The 20,414-nt window shown below is 40.2% G+C and overlaps 1 protein-coding gene across 1 annotated transcript; it reads left to right on the top strand.

Annotated features, from left to right (window-relative positions):
* Window positions 1–18,856: 18,856 nt before the first annotated feature.
* On the top strand, window positions 18,857–19,774 carry LOC138393666 (vomeronasal type-1 receptor 3-like). The gene has a single exon (XM_069485046.1). It carries the CDS (start codon window positions 18,857–18,859, stop codon window positions 19,772–19,774), a length of 918 nt encoding a protein of 305 aa, XP_069341147.1.
* The last annotated feature ends 640 nt before the right edge of the window (window positions 19,775–20,414 follow it).

The following is a 20,414-nucleotide window of genomic DNA, read 5'->3' as shown; positions in this document are numbered from 1 at the left end:
GGAGGCTTTGCTCTTTTCTCTTATTTTTCTGCCCTATCTCTGTGACTGACTTATTTAATTGAAAGGTGTTATCTTCAATCCCTGATATTCTTTCTTCTGTTTATTCTAGTCTGTTTTTGAGGCTTTCTAGTGTGTTTTGTAATCCTTTGAATAAATTCTTTATTTCCAGAAGTTCAGTTTGATTTTTCTTTAACATTTCTATTTCTTTAGTGAATATTTCTTCCAAGTCCTGGATTTTTTTCTGTGGTTCCTTTGTGTTGGTTATCCATTTTTTCTTACATATATTGAATTTTCTTATAATCCATGTTCAAAATTCTTCTTCTGGGCTGGGCGTGGTGGCTCACGCCTGTAATCCTAGCACTCTGGGAGGCCGAGGCGGGTGGATCGCTCAAGGTCAGGAGTTCGAGACCAGCCTGAGCAAGAGCGAGACCCTGTCTCTACTCAAAATAGAAAAAAATTATATGGACAACTAAAAATATATATAGAAAAATTAGCCGGGCATAGTGGTGCATGCCTGTAGTCCCAGCTACTCGGGAGGCTGAGGCAGTAGGATCGCTTAAGCCGAGGAGTCTGAGATTGCTGTGAGCTAAGCTGATGCCATGGCACTCACTCTAGCCTGGGCAACAAAGTGAGACTCTGTCTCAAAAACAAAAACAAAAACAAAAACAAAAACAAAATTCTTCTTCTGTTATTTCAGTGTTCTGAATTTGGTTGATGTCCACTGCTAGAGAGCTGGTGTTTCCCTTTGGGGGTGTGCTTTCTGTTTGATTCTTCATACTTCCAGAGTTCTTTTGCTGATTCCTTCCCATCTGGATCAGCTGTTGCTTCTTATGTTTAGATTTTCATTTGGGTAATGACATGCTTGTTTAGTCTCTGAGCCAATAAGTGGTGTTTGTGGGTTAGATTCGACCACACCCTGTATGATGAGTCAGTAGATGCACTTAAAGGGTGTGCAGGATGGCCTCCCCATCAGTAGGTGGCGCTTGCTGGGTGAAGCAGGCTACAGTGTTATTTTTGAGATCTGTAATCTGCTCTTGTTCCTCTGGCAAAGCCCCATAGTGCCTCGGGTGGTGGGTGGGATCCTGGGACTTCGAGGTGTGTCCTTATTCTCCATCTCAGCAGCAGTAGGTGAGGAGTGAGTCCTGGCAGAGCTGGGCTGGGTGGTCCTGCCCTCAAGCACCACAAATGCTGTCAGCAGGGGTCAAAGGTCTATTCTCTACTTCTGGGCAAAGCTGCCAGGGAGGGGCTGAAATGGCCCCACTCAGCCAAAAAGTCTGCATATGAGGGTGGGGCTGTCTGAGACCTGCAGTCTGGAGCAGGCCTCGCTCCCTTCCACCCTCCCCTATTCCACGGTTTCTCCTGGGACTGTGCCAGCAGGGAGGACCACAAGCCAGCGAATCTCCCCTGGCTATGATGCCAGCCAGTAGGGTCCCTGAGCTGGGTGTATGGCCCTCCTGTGGGAGGAGAGTAGCCCCTCAAGCACACTGATCTGCCCCTGAAGGCACACACACCTCAGTAGACTCATTCACAAATATCCCCTTTGTGCCCCGGGGCAATGGGATCGAGACCTGGGTGCATGGGATCTGATCTGCAGGCCTGTCCCCTGGGCCCTGGAGATTAATCCCGACCCTGCCAGGGAGAGGAGTGCTGGTCTCAAGTCACCCACGGGGCGCCCAAGCTGGATCAATGTCTCTCCACCTCGGGATTAGCCCCTCTCTCCTGGAGTCACCAGGAAAGCGGCACCTGCGAAGGCTGGCAGGTAGGGAGCTCACCGTCTGAGTTCCCCTCAGTCTGCTGTAGAGCCCCAAAAGGAAAGGTCGTGTTCCTGGCAGATGCCTTTGGGTGGTGGCTAAATTGTCTCTCTCGGTAGTGGCAGCAGGTAGAGAAGGGGAAGCAGAAAATGAAGCAATATGGCGCCTGCTGATCTGCTTGGGTCTGTGGGCTTGGAGGTGTCCCAAAGGAGCTGGGAGCCTGGTGCCCTGTCCGCAAGAGGTTCCATGCTCATGGGCAGTGGCTGTCTCTGGGCTGGTGTTAGCAGGTCCCTCCAACCTTTCAGGAGCCCACCAGCAGTCTGAGTGAGATGCAAGGGAGGGGAAATTTAACAGCTCCACATACCCTTGTTGCTGGTCTCCCAGTCTCTCAAGGGTCTTTCTCTTTAGCGTTCTCCTCTGCAACTTCTTCCCATGGTGTTGCCTGTATTGTCAATCACCCTTCCTTCTGACCCTCATCCCATCTGTGTCTGTCTGACTGTTTATTTTTTTTTTACTTTCTTCTAAAATCCATCTTTCTTGCAGAGACACTCCGGATGGCACTGTCTTTTCTTGTCCCCCATCTTGCTGCTTTCTGGTCTACAAGTTCTTCTGTAATTCTCACCTCTTGGTGAACTGGGCTTAGTGAATGGCTTCCAACCAAGAGAATATGGCAAAAACAATGGGATGTCACTTCGAAGATTGAATTATGAAAAGTCTGTGACTTCTGTCTTCCTCCTTCTCCTCTTTGTTCTCTTTCTCTCTCTCTCATCCTGCACCCCTCACTGCAGGGAAGCAAGATGAGGTATTATTAGTTGCCCTATTGAGAGATCCCAGTAGCAAAGACCCAATGGAGGACCTGGCCTACAGACAGAAAAAGCTGACACACTCGGTCCAAACTGAAACCTGCTGATTACTGGTGAGTGAGCTGGGAGGAAGATCCTGCCCAGTCGATCCTCAGTGGAGACCACAGCCCCAGCCTCCCAAGAGGCCTTGAGGCAGAGATCCCCATCTGAGCCATGCCAGGATCCTAAAACACACAAACTTTCAGATAATTATAATGCTTGTAGTTACTGGCTGTAAGTTTGAGTATTGTTGTCACCAGCAATAACTATTATTACACAGTAGAGTCTTCCAGGCCCTGGGCTGTGGCCCTGCCCTCCTCCTTCCCTTCCCTCCTGTCCTCCCGGGCTCCCTCCAGCCACACCAGATGCCTTTCTCACCTCCTCTGTGGCCAAATTCATTTATGCCACCAAGTCTCTGAGGAATAGAACATCCCTCTTAGTACACTGTTCCCTGACTTGTGAGGGGCTGCCCCCTCTTGTCTTTCTGGTCACAGCACAAATGTCTCCGCGTTGAGGCTTTTCACACCTGCACACCCAGTGGCCGCAGCTCTCTGTCCCGGCCCCTGCTGTGTTTCACTGGAGCACTTGCTATTCTCTCCCACACGCATTCGCTCTCATGAAGTTGCCCATCTCCTCATCCAGACCACAAGCTCTTTCAGGACGGGGACCATGTTGGTTACTTTCATCATTGTGCCCAGGCCTAACGTGGCCCCTGCATAGGGTGACAGCTTGGGGCACAGTTGCTGTGTGAGTAAATGAGGTGATCTTGGGCCCCTTCTTGCCTCTGAGCAGCCCACACTGTGGAGAGGATGCTGGTAATGAAGGTGCATGTTGAGTCCCAGGCCAGGGGACACAGCAAGTGAGCCCCCATGTTGCCAGCTCCAGTTGATCCAGCAGAGCACAATAGGCACTGTCTGCCCCTGGTGTCCCCTCATGGTCACTGCAGCGCCAGGATGGGGGGTGGAGTAAACAAAGCACACTTTTGTTCTGGTGTCCTCAAGGTAGTGTCTGTCTCTGAACACTGCAGGGCAAGTGAGTGAGGCCTACAGGCTCCAGGGTGTTGGGGGGGACCTCAGAAGCCTCCCCTTCTCCCTGTTTGCCTCTACTGTGCTGGGGTGTCCAGTTCTCTCCCAAGGCCTCCTCGCCCCAGCCAGGGCAATGACTCAGGCCCCACTCACAAATGAGGACCCCGAGGCTCTGACAGGGATAGTCTTGTTCCTGGATCTCAGAGATGTGATCTAATGCTTTACCACATTGTGCACTACCCGAGCACTTAGTCCTACAAGCCCGCAGGCTGCTCTTTGCTCTGAAGGATCTCCAGAGAGGAGAGACCATTTTCCCAGGGCCTAGGAGCACAGTGGGTAGCTGATGAAGAACAAAGTCCAACCGACACTTCTCCAAGCCTTTGGGACCTTCGAGGTCACCGAGGCCAAGTGCCCAAATTTACAGGGGAGGTGTTTGAGGCTTTTTCTCATGCAGCCCCCTCCACATTAAGTAGGGGGTCATCCTAGTTCCACGTACTGATTCCTGGAAACTCAAAACCCCAGAACGTGTCATCTGGAGTCTACCCTGGGGATGGCCCAACCCAGGAAGACTCTGGGAACCTTGGGGACCCCACACCCAGCATCTATTATATGTATTTGCTAAAAGGATATTTTTCTTTTGTCATGAAGAACAGAGAGATGGCAGTGAAAGAGCACATAGAAGAACACTGCAGACCTCGGGAAGGTCCCATTTTGGGGACAGCTTAGAACAGCAGAGTGTGCATGTTGCAGTTCACATAACCACAAAGAATTTCCTCTTAAATATCCACTGTGTAGCCCTTCCCTCCAAATTTACTCCCTTTGTTCTGGATGAAGCCAGCTTAAGTCAGAAGGATCTGAGAGAAAGAAAGAGCTGCCTGGAAGAATGTTGATCTTATAAGTTCAACCTCTGTGAGGGCTGGCTGGGGACAGGACAGGAGCTGCGTGCTGAATGCTGGCCCTGCTGCAGTTCTATTGCTTTTAGTTTTTTAAAATACAAAATACTAGGGAGGTACAGCTGTTTTTATTACATGGATAGCTTGTGTAGTGCTTAAGTCAGGGCTTTCAGTGTGCCTGTCACCAGAATAGTGTTTATTGTTACCCACAAGGTAAGTTTTTATCCCACATCCCCCATCCCAAACTATCTCCCCTTTTTGGTTTTCAATATCCTATATACCTCTCTGTGCCTGTGTGTGCCCATAAATTAGCTCTCACTTGTTGGTGAGAACATACGGTGTTTGGTCTTCCATTTTTGAGATACTTCACATAGAATAATGGTCTCCAGTTCCATCCAAGTTGCTGCAAAAGACATTATGAAATTCCTTTTTATGGCTGAGTAGTGCTCCACAGTGTGTGTATTCACCACATTTCCTTTATCCACTCATGAATTGATGGGCACTTAGGTTGGTTCACATCTTTGCAATTGGGAATTGTGCTGCAATAACCTTTTTAGCACAAGTGTCTTTCTTTCTTTCTTTCCTTTTTTTTTTTTTTAATAAAATGACATCTTTTCTTTTGGGTAGATACTCAGCAGTGGGATTCCTGGATCAAATGGTAGGTCTACAGTTAGTTGTTTGAGGAATCTCCATTCTGTTTTTCAGAGTCGTGCTAGTTTGCTAATTTCCAAGAGTGTATAAGCATTCTTTTCTCTCTACATGCACTCCAGCATCTATTTGTCTGACTACTTAATAATGGCCATTGTGATATGAATAATATGGTGTCTCATTGTAGTTTTAATTTGCATTTCCCTCATATTTATCGATGTTGAGCATTTTTTAATATGTTTGTATGCCATTCTTTATCTTCTTTTCGAAAACTTCTGTTTATGTCTTTTGTCCACTATTTGATGTGGTTGAACAATATGACTTAATTCTATATTGTTTGGTCCTGCATTTCTAAAGTGAATTTTTTGTTGTCATCTCATATACCTATATATTAATTTCATATTCAAATTCATAATTTATATTGGCTGTTTTCAAGTTTTGGTATAATGTGTGTAATAGCCACAGAGAAGCTTTCCATGGCTTTTTTTCCCTCTCCTCAATAAAATAGATTTCAAAGGGAAATACCTGAACCTTAAAAATTTGGGAAAAGGATCACTTAAAACAATGGGAATTTTGGTTAATGATTCCAGATACTTAAAATTTATTTGTGTTTCAGTTTCTAATTATCATTTCACTTCAAGTTTGGTAGCCACTACATCATAAATATCATTTTTTCTCTTAGTTTAATTTATTATCATAGGGTTGTTTACATTAGTCTCTAGGGGTTTAAAAATCCATCACCAGTTTTAATACTGTTCATTTTTATTAATAGTTGAGTGTGTCTTTTCACATTTTTCTTAACATTGCACTGGCTCTGTATATTTTATTATTAATTTTAGTCCTACTTGTTATATTCCATGTAATAATTATTCTAAATTTCATCGCCTACATTATACTTTCTTACTGCACATTCCTTGTATTTAGCCTATGCTTATTTTTATGAATTCCAGAGACTATCATCTAGCACACATATTGTCAGGCATCTTCTATTCTGGTAATTGAATTTTCAGCTATGTTATTTCACCTAAATACTCTGGAATCTAACACAGTAAGCAACTTTCATATGAGGAATTTCCATTGTCTTTTAGTCTAAACAATACCAATATTCATTAGTAATATGGCCCAGCTTTAGTTTTTAATATTAAAAAAAAATTTTAATATATTATTTCCAAAGTGTTATAACCTAATGGGTACCAAAGATAACCTCTTTGAATAAAACATTTTATATTTGTTAAACCATTTTTTGAGATGAAGTTATTCAAATTGATCCAAATGTGGTGAAAAATGTGGTATAAAGCCCAGGTTCAATATTTGGCAATTAAGTCAACTTCGTTTGTTGTATGGTTGGAATTTTTGAATAATTAGTAAATTTCATCTGTGTTATCTAATGATAGCCACAAACAGTTGGTTTAATTTTTCACTTTGGTCAAAGAATTGCCCAGTTTATTTTATAATTCTCTCAAAAATTCTTCCTTGACTATTTCAAACCAGAAGTTGCTGTTCTGTAAAAATGGGACCATGACCTTCATGCCCAGAGATGTTGTCCTCAGCTCCTCCAAGGTCAGGTTTCACCACAGATTCACTTTCCAAAGTTCAGGACGTGGGATCCATCCAGCCTGTCTCTCCAGAACAGGCTAATTTAGATCATTGCTTCACACAAAATAGTCCACCTTCAAAGGGTTCCAGAAACCAGTTTCTTTCCTTTATGAGTCTCATATTTACTAGCTGTCAATTAAATTCTCACTAAGTCCTCTTAACAACATTCTTGTGCTCACTTTGCAACACTCAGATTTTTCTGTACATTTTTATCTGAAAATATTTCATTACATATGCTATTCTGGTGCCACAAAAAATTACATATTTCAAATGGCTAATTTTTTGGGGGGGTGGAATTAAGGTAAAATGACAAAACCTGTTCTTTGACATCATGCAGTTACACACTCATATAAGCTTCCTTATTCTCCAAATTGGTAGAGGTTCAATTGTAAAATAATTCTTACCTTTAAGATTTTCCATTGAGGTAATTAATAAAATCGAAATTATGAAACCACTCTCGATTTATTTTCTGTGTACCTGCCATTCATACCATGTGATAGATAATATGAGGGCAGGGACTGGGTCTGGGGTTCACACACTCTCTCTTATGTGATGGATCATAGTGGTGGTTAAACCTCTGCAAGAAAGGAATAAATGACTGCACAGTGTATAATGAAACATGACAAGCCACATAAAATTTAGAGGAGTTGTATTAGCTTGGAGAATATTGTATTCCATCCAAAGCAGGCAGAGTGGATTTTGTATATCCTGGGGTCATGGCCCATGAGAACAAAGGGGCTGAATGTAGGAAAACAGGCAGCGACTAGTGCAGAGGTGTTCACCAGCCACAAACCTGGATTAGGAAAAATCGTCAACAATAATGTAAAGATAGAAGAGAGGGTGGAAAATGATACAAAGGTGCTCACTAGGACAAGGATGCTTTGGGTGACTCTGGACTCAGGGGAGGATCTGGGGGAGAGCTGGGCCCTATGAATGTGTTGCACCTGCTGCTTGTGCCTGTGCAGGATGCAAACCATGGAGCCACTGGCCCAGGTCATGAGTCCCAAACACAAAACATCATAGGATGTTAACAACATAACAGGTAGGAAACTTAAAATGCCGTCGTGAGTATGTACTACAACACAGTATCCCAAGTCCTTGTCCTTTGTGTTGTTTTTCTTGTTCTGCTGGCCAGTCATAATCTGAAGAAGAATGGTATTTACCAGCATGTTCAGCATCCAGCACAGGATACTGAGGGGCCCAATGCACTGAGGAGCTTGTGGTTTCAGCTCTGCCCACCTGGAGCCTGTGGGGCTGATGGTGATGGCCTGGAAGACACTCAAGAGACAGGTGGTGCCAATGCACACACCCCTGGCCACTCTGTGAACATAGAAAACAAGTTTGCACTCAAAATCGTTCAGGAAAAGTTTCATCCCAAAAGCAGCCACTGTCTGAGGGACTCCTTTGGAGACTATGACCAAGGAGTTGGCTACAGTCAGGTGCTGGAGAATCGAATCTGTGGACCTTAAAGTGCCTCTGGTGTAATACAGGAAACTGTAATGGTAAAGAAGAAAGAAATTCCCTAAGAGTCCAACTGTGGTCTGAGATAAAAAGATCATTCCTATTGCCACATCCCGGGAGGCCATCTGTCGTTTTCTGGAGACAGAATTCCATTCAGAGTGAGAGAGTGCTGCGTAGAAACACGAGGTCTGTTTTATTGTGGAAACTAAAATTCACCATTGTACACTTACCATTATTTTCAACCCATAATTTTCTTAACAAATTTGATTTTTGTTTCACCAAGAGTTTTGCTATTATATATGAAATTATACATATAGTGAAAATCTCCCCATTACAAGAGCATTATGTTAATATGTTGCATACAACTTTAAAACAGTTCTATGTGATGCTTTATTATTCCCATTTTACAGGTGAGAAGATCGTAGGCACAGGAAGGCTAAATGATATTTTAGCCTTAATGTTGACTCGTTGTTAAGATCCAGTGTCAGAATTTCATAATATTACGTAACTAATATGTTGTCTCAAATCAGACACATATATATTTTTAAATCATCCACATATTTTCTTAATATTTTTGCTTATCTTGTAAGTTTTAAGGAGAATGTTCATGTGCCTGTTTTTTCCCTGTTGTGATCATGGTATTTTTTCTTCAAACACAATATTTTATTTCATTAGCTTACATTATCTACAGTAATTCAGAGATCCAAGTAGAATATATATGCACTGATTTTAGCATATAATCCTAAAGTGATAATCAGACAAGATCTAATGGAATTTATTGAATACAGAAATTATTCCATGTTTGTTTTTAAAAAGGAGACTTTGACATCTTATTCAAGAATGAGCACACATTAGAATGAATGTGTACACAGCAAGGGGACAAGAGATATAAGTAGGTAATAAAATATTGCCGAGGACAAATTATTAATAAATTAGCAGTAATATATACAGAAAATTAGCATTTCTGAATTCAAAGGTATGAAATAAAATCACTTCAATGTCATAATGGTTAAATATATTAAAGCACAAGTCCATTTTGTAAAAAGAAAGCTGGAGGTAGGGTAAATTATTCATTTACTCAATTTAAATAGTAGTAGCATGAGTATTAAACCTGGGAATGGCATTGGAAATTTTTATACAACAGAAAATATCATAAATAATTTAATTCTAAAAACTACTGAAATTCATAACTTTTTAAAAATACAAAGGTTATGGTTCAGTTAACTTTTCTTGGTGACTTCATGAAGGAAAACGGTCATAACACAATGAATAGACAACAGACACTTTCTGTCACCACAAAGTTATGGTTTCCATTAAGTATATTAGTATGCCCAGAATTTGCCAAAACCCAATACTTACTATTACTGGACAGAATAAGGTAATTCAGTCAGCTATACATTATCGCAGCTATGAAGGTATTGTAGAAACACCTCTACCCATCCTAGAAATGTTGTCCCTGACTCCTATAGAGAAGATACAGCACCTGGGAAATTAATTACCAACTTATACTAGAGAACTTAAAAAAATCAGGAATCTATGACTTTATCAAAATCAACAATGATGAACAGTGAGGATTACATTAAATTAAATTAGAAACAGTTAGGGACTGCCTCATGGTCTTGACCTCCATTCTTTTCCACAAGTTCAACCCATAACTCAGTCATTATTTCCTCCTTCTTGCATGAATGTTGTACTGACTCAGTTTCCAGCCTTAAAGAATCCCTTTTTCAGGCAAGAACACTTACCCCAGCTCCTAATACACTCACTTCCCTTGCAGACTATGCCTCACAGACCAAAAGATAAAATGCTCACCTGAGTTTCTTCCACTGCTGATGGGCTCGGGGATCACAATCAGGTCAGCACAGCCATGAGTGTGTGGGAGGGGGCAGCCGGGTCTGAGAGATATGATTTGGGATCCAGTGACCTCACTTCCCCACAGAGCTGCAATTATCATTTCACCTGTAGTAACAGTGACAGTGCACACTGGGGAGCTAAGGATGTTTTCAATAACTTTCCCAGTTACCAATTACCAAAAACAATGGTGAGTGTCTAATGGGCATCTCCGGGGAGATCAGAGTGTTTGGGAGAGGCTCTTGTTTTTCATGATCCCTGGAGGCAGACAGGGGCTCCCATGGAGAAATCACAAAATGATGACGCCCGAGATGAGGAGCTGACAGCAAAGCACATGCATCTTACTGGATCCTGTGCTTCCCTGAGATGTTCCCCTGTTGAAAATCTAAATTTCTGTTAATTCTCAAATTCCTAATTCTAAATATTATTTAATTATGGCTAGAAAAATGGAATCATATGAAGAATCGGTCAACAGGGTACAGTCCAAATGATCCATTGCACTGTAACAGCTTATTTGCACTCTAAGAACTTGAAGTCATATATTGGTATAAAATATATGGGATAAATTAGTGCAAATCAATGCCAATTAATGTGAAAATAAAGATGATGTATATTCCGGAGATACATACTTTTCAACATTTATGCCCATACCGATAGAGATTCTAAGCTGTTTAATATTATGGAAGCAAGAGAGACTTTTATCAAAGAACTCTTCACAAACAAAACCACACAAGTTTATATAATATACAAAGAAATTCTACTAATGAACTATTAATAATTAATGAAGTGACTATAGAAGAGTTTTAATGCAGACAACCTTCCCAATAATTTTAGGAAATCTGCATAAGGGCAATAGGCGAACTTTGCCTGAATTGAGCCATATAGAATATCACAGACAGGACAAATGTGAAAAAGTTTAAATATTAGAAGTGATCACATTAGCACTTTAAAACACTATATCATGATCTAGTACGCTTTATGCCAGAAATGCAAGTGACGGTCACCATTTGTAAGTCCATTACTGCAGCTAATAACATTAATAGAATCAATCCAAGTGTCATATATTTATTTCACAGATGAGAAAAAGATATTTCCAGGAAACTATAGAAAATCATCTTTAAAAACATTTTTTTCTTTTGTAAATTTGTGTTTTATTTGTTTATTTATTATTTATTGCAGCAAATTCTGGGGGTACAAATGTTTAGCTTACATATATTGTCTTTGCCCTACCCAAGTCAGAACTTCAAGTGTGTACATCTCCGAGACAGTGCGCAACACATCCACTAGGTGTGAATATACCCATGCCTTCCTCCCTCTTCCCACCTGCCCGACACCCGATGAATGTTAGTAGTAAATGTGCACAAAAGTGTTGATCAGTTAATACTAATTTGATGCTGAGTACATGTGGTGCTTGTTTTTCCAGTCTTATGATAATTCACTTAGTAGAGTGGGCTCCAGCTCTATCCAGGATAATTTAAGTGGTATGAGATCACCATTGTTTTTTTATGGCTGAGTAGTACTCCATGGTATACATATACCACATTTTATTAATCCACTCATGTATTCATGGGCACTTGGGTTGTTGCCACATCTTTGCAGTTGTGAATTGTGCTGCTATGAACATTTGAATGCAGATATCTTTATTATAGAATGAATTTTTCTCCTTTGGGTAGATGCCTAGAAGTAAGATTGCCAGATCAAACGGTAGTTCTATTTTTAGTTCTCCATATTACTTTCCATAGAGGTTGTACTAATTTGCAGTCCCACCAGCAGTGTAAGAGTGCTCCTATTTCTATGCATTCATGCCAGCATTTGTTGTTTTGGGCATTTTTGTTAAAAACCAGTCTCCCTGGAGTTAAGTGATAGCTCACTGTGGTTTTGATTTGCATTTCCCTGATAATTAGAAAGGTTGAGCAATTTTTTATATGTTTCCTGGCCATTCTTCTGTCTTCTTTTGCAAAGTTTCTGCTCATGTGCTTTGACCACATTTTAATGGGGTTGTCTGATATTTTCTTGTTAATTTTTCTAAGTTCTATATAGATTCTAGTTGTCATCCCTTTATCGGATGTGTAGCATGCAAATATTTTCTCCCATTCTGTAGGTTGTCTGTTCTCTCTAATGACAGTTTCCTTGGCTGTGCAGAGCTTTTCAATTTGAACAGGTCCCATTTATTTATTTGTGTTGCTGCTGTGATTGCTTTGGGAGGCTTCTTCATGAATTCTTTGCCTACACTAATGTCTACAAGAGTTTTGTCAACATTTTCTTCTAGAATTCTTATGGTTTCGTGTGTTAGGTTTAAGTCTGTTATCCACTGGAGTTGATTTTTGTGAGAGGTGAGATGTGCAGGTCCACTTTCAATTTTCTGCATGTGGTTATCCAATTTTCCCAGCACCATTTAGTTAATAGAGATTCTCCTCTCCAGTGTATTTTATTGTCTGCTTTGTCAAAGATTAGATGACAATATGAGGATGGTTTTATATCTGGATTCTCAGTCCTGATCCAAAGGGTCTATAGCTGTGTTCTTGTGCCAGTATCATGCCATTTTGGTTACTATAGCCTTGTAGTATAGCGTGATGTCTGGTAGATTGATGTCTTCAAATTTATTCTTTTGCTTAGGAATGCTTTGACTATATGGGGTCTTCTATGGTTCCATACAAAGTGTAGAATTATTTTTTCTAGATCTGTGAAAAATGATGTTGGTATTTTAATAGGATTGCATCGAATCTGTAGATCACTTTGGGTAGTGTAGACATTTTAACAATGTTGATTCTATGGACCCATGAGCATGGTATGGTTTTCCATCTGTTCACATCCTCTGCTGTTTCCTTCCTCAGTGTTTCATAGTTCTCCATGTAGAGGTCTTTCACCTCCTTAGTTAAATATATTCCTAGGTACTTTATTTTCTTTGTTGCTATTGTGAAGGATATTGAGTCTTTGATTTGGTTCTCAGTTTGACTGTTATTGGCGACTAGGAATGCTACTGATTCCTGTACATTGATTTTGTAACCTGAGACTTTTCTGATTTGTTTATCCATTCCAGTAGTCTCATGGCAGAATCTTTGGGTTTTTCTAGATATAAGATCCTATCGTCTGCAAAGAGTGATAGTTTGACCTCTTCAACTCTCATTTGGATGTACAGGATTTTCTTCTCTTGTCTGATTGCTCTGGCTAGGACTTCCAGCACTATGTCGAATGGAAGTGGTGATAGAGGACAAACTTGTCTGGTTCCAGTTCTAAGCAGGAATGCTTTCATTTTTTCCCTATTCAGTATGATGTTGGCTGTGGGTTTGGCATAGATGGCTTTTATCATGAGCATGAGGATTCTTATTTTTATTTACTTAAGTTTGATTTTAAAAAATGCTCTCTCTTGGCCGGGCGCGGTGGCTCACGCCTGTAATCCTAGCACTCTGGGAGGCCGAGGCGGGTGGATCGCTCGAGGTAAGGAGTTCAAGACCAGCCTGAGCAAGAGTGAGACCCCGTCTCTACCAAAAATAGAAAGAAACTATATGGTCAACTAAAATATATATATAGAAAAAATTAGCTGGGCATGGTGGCGCATGCCTGTAGTCCCAGCTACTCGGGAGGCTGAGGCAGTAGGATCGCTTAAGCCCAGGAGTTTGAGGTTGCTGTGAGCTAGGCTGACGCCACGGCACTCACTCTAGCCTGGGCAACAGAGTGAGACTCTGTCTCAAAAAAAAAAAAAACAAAAAAAAAAACAAAAATGCTCTCTCTTTATAAGCAGGGTACACTTGAAAGCATAAGGTATATTGTGAAAGCTTTTACTAAAATCTCATATTTAATGATGTTCATGAAACACCTAGCTTCAGGCATTCCCACCCTTATAGGGAGTAATTAGCAATTCTCATGTCTTGGCAGTCCCAAGAAACTTAATATTGTAAGCAAAATATTAATTCCATTTTGGTTAATCTTCCTAGCCTCAAGAGGTTTCTTTTTTAATTCTATATAATCAATTTAGAGATAAAAAGTTATACTTCTAAAGAAAAACTCTAAAACACCTATTATTAGATTGTAGCCATAAGTACTCTTCAAGTGCTTGTTATCTACAGCTAGACTGTACTAGATCCTAAATTCCCCTAATTTTCTTCAATATTTTGGTACAACTCTCCAACTGAAAAACAAAACCAGTTCTATTCCTAAAGCCCTTAGATCCTGAAACCAGACAAATTTTAAGGACCAAGCCTGATGCCTCATGTATGGGCCATACAAAAACTTCACCCAACTGCCAAATATCATAATTAGAGGCATTCAAGCTACAAATCAGGAGGAGGAGATGTTTTTATGCGGCAGACAGCTTTACCCAAGACATCAGAACAAGACTTCACATCATAAGAATTTTGCCCCTCTAAATTCTGCCTTTTTCACTTGACAAGATAAAGCTGAAATGAAGTTTTCATAATAGGTAGCTTCTGCTGATAACAGAACCTAATCTAAGAAATTCTTTAATATACATTGATTGAAAAAGAAAATGTCTGTGTTTTGCTGATACTGCATGCTGTACCCAATGACTCCCTCCGGGAAGTATTGAAAACCATGTGCACAATATAAGAAAGCAGGCCACAAAATTACAAGCGGCCTTATCTATGGGCCATTTGATTTATTGAATTGGTTTTCTTTAAGTCTAGGTCCCTGGCTCAAAACCATCAAACACACTGCACTTGTCATATTACTATTAAATTTACTTTGTATTTTCCCTCTTTCAACTTTGTATCTGTATCTGTTACATCTTATTTTGTTTTGGTTTGTTTGGGGTTTTTTTGCAGAAGTACAACTCCTAACTATATAATGCTAGTCTTGCAATTTGACGTGATAACAAATGACTATGGAACAGACAAAATTGCATCTGATAATGGACTCTAGGTAGACTAAGCCTCAGAGCCACTCTCTTCAAACCTCCCCAGTTTCTCAAATGTGGTTAAAAAAATTTCACATTGAATCTTAGTAGCCAATCCCACCCGTCCCAACATGTAAGATCGGACGTGCAAGAAGCACAGGTCCATCTTGGCGTTTAGAGAAAATAAAACCTAACTACTGGGTTATTAATCAGTGATCCTTTTGGAGAAAGATCTTGATCGAAAGTGGGACAGGTTAAAGTGATCAGAGTCACTACTGTTAAGAAAATCCTGGCAATTAGAGGTGGGGAACGCCAAGAAAACAGGGTTCTCATGCTTGTATGCCTGAATAAGAAAAACTATGACAAAAGAGTGCAAATACCACAACGTTGAGCAAAGGCCATCACAAGTTTACACCAAAAGAAATTTCTGCAAGGACATTTGCCTAGCAACTGGCTGTCCAACCTCAAACTGGTGTCACCTTTGTTATGGGTCCTTGTAATCAAAGATATGATTTCAAAACAATTGTGTAATTCTTCTCATTTTTTTCTTTAAAAATCTTTGTCATTTTTTACCACTCTGAATATGCACATAGTTTTCTATGGCACACATATTCCCATTGCAATGCTTTATTTTCAAACAAATATCTTTTGTTTTAGAGAGACTGTCTCCGTTTGTCATTTAGGTGGACACTGCCACACCTGCTCCCCCATTAGCAACATTTCCAGTGAGAGTGGCGCATTTGTTGCAACTGATGATTCTATATTGACACATCATTATCACCCAAAGTCAATAGTAGACAATGGCGTTGACTTTTGCAGTTTTACATTCTATGGGTTTGGACAAATGTGTGATGCCATGTGTCTAGATTATAGAGTCATAGACAGTAGTTTTAGTGCCCTAAAAACATTCCGTGGCTATTTATTTCTCACTCCCCACAAATCCCTGGCCACTGATCCTTTTACTGTCTTCATGGTTTTGCCTTCTGCAGAATGGCAAATTGCTGGAATCATACAGAATATAGCCTTTTCAGATTGGTTTCTTTCACTTAGTACTATGCACATCAGTTTCATCCACATCTTTTCATGGCTTGGTAAGCTCATATCTTTTAAATGCTGAATAATATTTCATACCTAGAAGTACCACAGTTTATCCATTTATCTACCGAAGGATGAATTTGCTGCTTCCAAGTTTTGGAATGGTTAACAAAATGCCATAAACGTCTTCGTGCATATTTGTGTGGACATAAAGTCTTCAAATCTACATTTCCTATATATCTGTGATATTCTATATGGGCCACTTCAGGCAAAGTTCCCACGTTACCCTTGTGCACACATCCTAAAATCTATTGGGAAGATCTGACAACGTTAAATCTCTTGAATAGTTAGGTAGCATCATTTTATCCATTAGTTCATTTATAGAATTTCTCCATGGATTATATAAATTTGTGGGGTTAAGCACATGAGGGACGCTATGGGAAAAGTGTCTCTTTCTTCTATAATATGAACAGTTTAGAATCCCTATCCCCATGGGAGTAAATGCTGAAAAAGTATACAGTACCAGAATATATCATCTATATGCTCATGTTAATTTGCATTGATTTGCCCCTATTTATTTTTCATATCAATATTTGACTTCAAGTTCTTAGAGTGCAAATAAGCTGCTACAGTGCAACATGCTATTTGCACTGTAACCTGTTGACAAATCCTGCTCAAATTCTGTGTATGATTCCATTTCTCTAGCGATAATCAAATAATAACATCTAGCTTAGAATCTTGAAGATTAACAGAAAATTAGGTTTTCCCCTGGGGAACATCTCAGGGAAGCACAGAGTCCAGTAAGACACATGTGCTTTGCTGTCAGCCCCTCATGTCTCAGGCCTCATCATTTTGTGATTTCTCCAGGGGAGCCCCTGTCTGCCTCCAGGGATCACGGAAGTGGAAATCAAGGTCCTCTCCCAAACACACTCATCTCCCTGGAGATGCTCCCTAGAAAGGCATCATTGTTTTTGGTAACTGGCAACTGGGACAAAGTTTTTCAAACTGTGATTAGCTCCCCAGTGTGCACTGTCACTGTTACTACAGGTGACATGAAAATTGCAGCTCTGTGGGGGGTGAGGTCACAGGATCACAAACCATATCTCTCAGACCTGGCTGCCCCCTCCCACACACCCATGGCTGTGCTGACCTGATTGTGATCCCTGAGCCCGTCAGCAGTGGAAGAAACTCAGGTGAGCATTTTATCTTTTGGTCTGTGAGGCATAGTCTGCAAGGGAAGTGAGTGTATCAGGAGCTGGGGTCAGTGTTCTTGTCTGAAAAAGTAATTCTTTAAGGCTGGAAACTGAACCAGTACAGCATTCATGCAAGAAGGAGGAAATAATGACTGAGTTATGGGTTGAACTTGTGGAAAAGGATGGAGGTCAAGACCGTGAACCAGTTTCTAACTGTTTCTAATTTAATTTAATGTAATCCTCACTGTTCATCATTGTTGATTTTGATAAAGTCATAGATTCCTGGAGTTCTTTAGGGTTCTCTAGTATAATTTGAGAATTAATTTCCCAGATGCTCTACCTTCCAGACAGGAGTGGGGGACACCATTTCTAGCATGGGTGGAGGCATTTCTATAATACCTTCATGGCTGAGATAATGTATAACGTGTGGCTAATTGAATTACTTTGTTCTGTTTAGAAATAGTAAATATAGGGTTTTTGCCAATTCTAAGGATACTAACATACCTAATGGAGACCATAACTTTCTGGTGACAGAGAACACCTGTTGTCCAATCGTTGTGGTATATGACAGTTTTCCTTCACAAAGTCAACAGGAAAGGTAACTTAACTTTAGCTTTTTGTATTTTTAAAAATTATGATTTCAGTTTTTTAAAGAATTGAATTGTTTATGATATTTACTGTTGTACAAAAAATTTCTAATGCCATTCCCAAGCTTAATACTTAGGCTACTACTATTAAATTGATTAAGAGAATAATTTTTCCTACGTCCAGTTTTCCTTTTACATAATGCACTTATGTTTTAATATATTTAACTGTTCTGACACTGAAGTGATTTTATGTCATACTTTTGCATTCACAAATACTAATTTTCTGTGTATGCTACAGGTAATTTATTAATAGCTTGTCCTCTGCAGTATTTTATCTCCTACTTATGTCTCATGTCCCCTTGTTCAGCACACAGCCATTTCCACCTGTGCTCCTTGTTGATTAAGATGAAGAAGAGTCTCCTCTTTTAAAACATGGAATCATTTGTGCATTCAAAAAATTCCATTGGATCTTCTATGATTACCATTGTAAGATTATATAGGAAAATCAGCACACATATATTCTACTTCGATCTCTGAAATACCATGGATGATATATGCCTATGAAATAAATAAATGTATTTCAATAAAAAATTACCACAACAAAATTGGGGGGAAAAGTCACATGATCATTCTTTTTAAAACTAACAGGATAAGCAAAAATATGAAGAAAATATGGAGATATTTGAAAAAATATACATATATCAGAGTTGAGACAGCATGGTGATTAAGTAAACTGTCAACTTCTGACACTCCTCTTAACAAGGAGTTTACCTGAGAAATGTCATTTACCTTTCTCATGCCTAAGATCTTGTCACCTGCAAAATGAGAATAATAAAGCACTGCAAGAGCTGGAAAAGGTGAAGGAAACACATTAATAAAGTGCTCTTACAGTGGGGAGATTTTCTATATAGATAGATAGAAAATATATATATAATTATAATTTCATACAATAGCAAAACTCTTACTGAAATGAAAATAGAATTTATTAAGAATGTTACTTGTTGAAAATATTGGTGAGAATACAATAGTGAATTTTAGTTGTCTCCATATAAAACAGACCTCATGTTTCCATGCAGGATTCTCTCACTCTCAATGGGATTGTCAGTCTCCAGAAAATGACAAATGGCCTCCCAGGATGTGGCAATAGGAATGATCTTTATATCGCAGACCACAGTTGGACTCTTAGGGAATTTCTTTCTTCTTTACCATTACAGCTTCCTGTATTACACCAGAGGCACTTTAAGGTCCACAGATTTGATTCTCAAGCACCTGACTGTAGTCAACTTTTTGGTCATACTCTCCAAAGGAATCCCCCAGACAGTGGCCACTTTTGGGTTGAAACATTCCCTGAATGAGGCTGAGTGCAAACTTGTTTTCTATGTTCACAGAGTGGGCAGGGGTGTGTGCATTGGCACCACCTGTCTCTTGAGTGTCTTCCAGGCCATCACCATCAGCCCCACAGGCTCCAGGTGGGCAGAGCTGAAACCACAAGCTCCTCAGTGCGTTGGGCCCCTCAGTATCCTGTGCTGGATCCTGAACATGCTGGTAAATGCCATCATTCTTCAGAATATGACTGGCCAGTGGAAAAGGATAAACAACACAAAGGAAAAGGATTTGGAATACTGTTCTGCAGTATATACTCACACCAGCATTTTAAGATTCCTAACTGTTATGTTGTTATCATCCTATGATGTTTTGTGTTTGGGACTCATGACCTGGGCCAGTGGCTCCATGGTTTGCATCCTGCACAGGCACAAGCAGCAGGTGCAACACATTCATAGGACCCAGCTCTCCCCCAGATCCTCCCCTGAGTCCAGAGTCACCCAAAGTATCCTTGTCCTAGTGAGCACCTTTGTGTCATTTTACACCCTCTCCTTTATCTTTACATTATTGGTGGCTATTTTACCGAATCCGGGTCTGTGGCTGGTGAACACCTCTGTACTAACGGATGCTTGTTTTCCTACAGTCAGCCCCTTTGTCCTCATGGGCCGTGACCCCAGGATACCCAAAATCCACTCCACCTACTGTCGAAGAAATTGAAAATTCTCAAAACTAACACGATTCCTCTACATTTAGGAGGTTGGTCATGATTCATTGTGCACTGTGCCGTCATTTATTCCTTTCTTGCAGAGGTTTAACCACCACTGTGATCAGTCACATACGAGAGTGTGTGAACCCCAGAGCCAGACTCTGCCCTCACAGGATTTATCACATGGTACGAATGGCAGGTACAGAGTAAATATACGGAAAATGCTTTCATAATTTCGATTTTACTAATTACTTCAATGGAAAAGCTTAAAGGTAAGAATTATTTTAATACTGGACCTCTACCAATTTGGAGAATAAGGGAGCTTATAAGAGTGTGTGACTTTAAACCAATTAATTTTAAATGCCCTGAAATTATCTGGGCACAGAAGTATCATAAGGGTTCAATGAAACGGAAAAGAGTGGGCATTATCCTATTGTAAGACTGGGAAGAAAAAGCAGTAACTCCACAGCAAGTGGTCCAGGACAGAGCTTGAGGGAAATAATGTATCAGACAGTGCACGATATCAAACCAGGTTTTGTCATTTTACCTTAAATCCCAAAAGGAAAGTTAGTCATTCGAAATATGTAATTTTTTGTGGGAGGAGAGTAGCATAGTTTTTCAAATATTTTCAGATAAAAATGTACAGAAAAC

This window comes from Eulemur rufifrons, chromosome 12, assembly GCF_041146395.1.
Source record: "Eulemur rufifrons isolate Redbay chromosome 12, OSU_ERuf_1, whole genome shotgun sequence".
NCBI classification, from domain to species: Eukaryota; Metazoa; Chordata; class Mammalia; order Primates; family Lemuridae; genus Eulemur; species Eulemur rufifrons.
The sequence above is the reverse complement of the archived record's forward strand: the minus strand, read 5'-3'. Positions and strand labels throughout refer to the sequence as shown.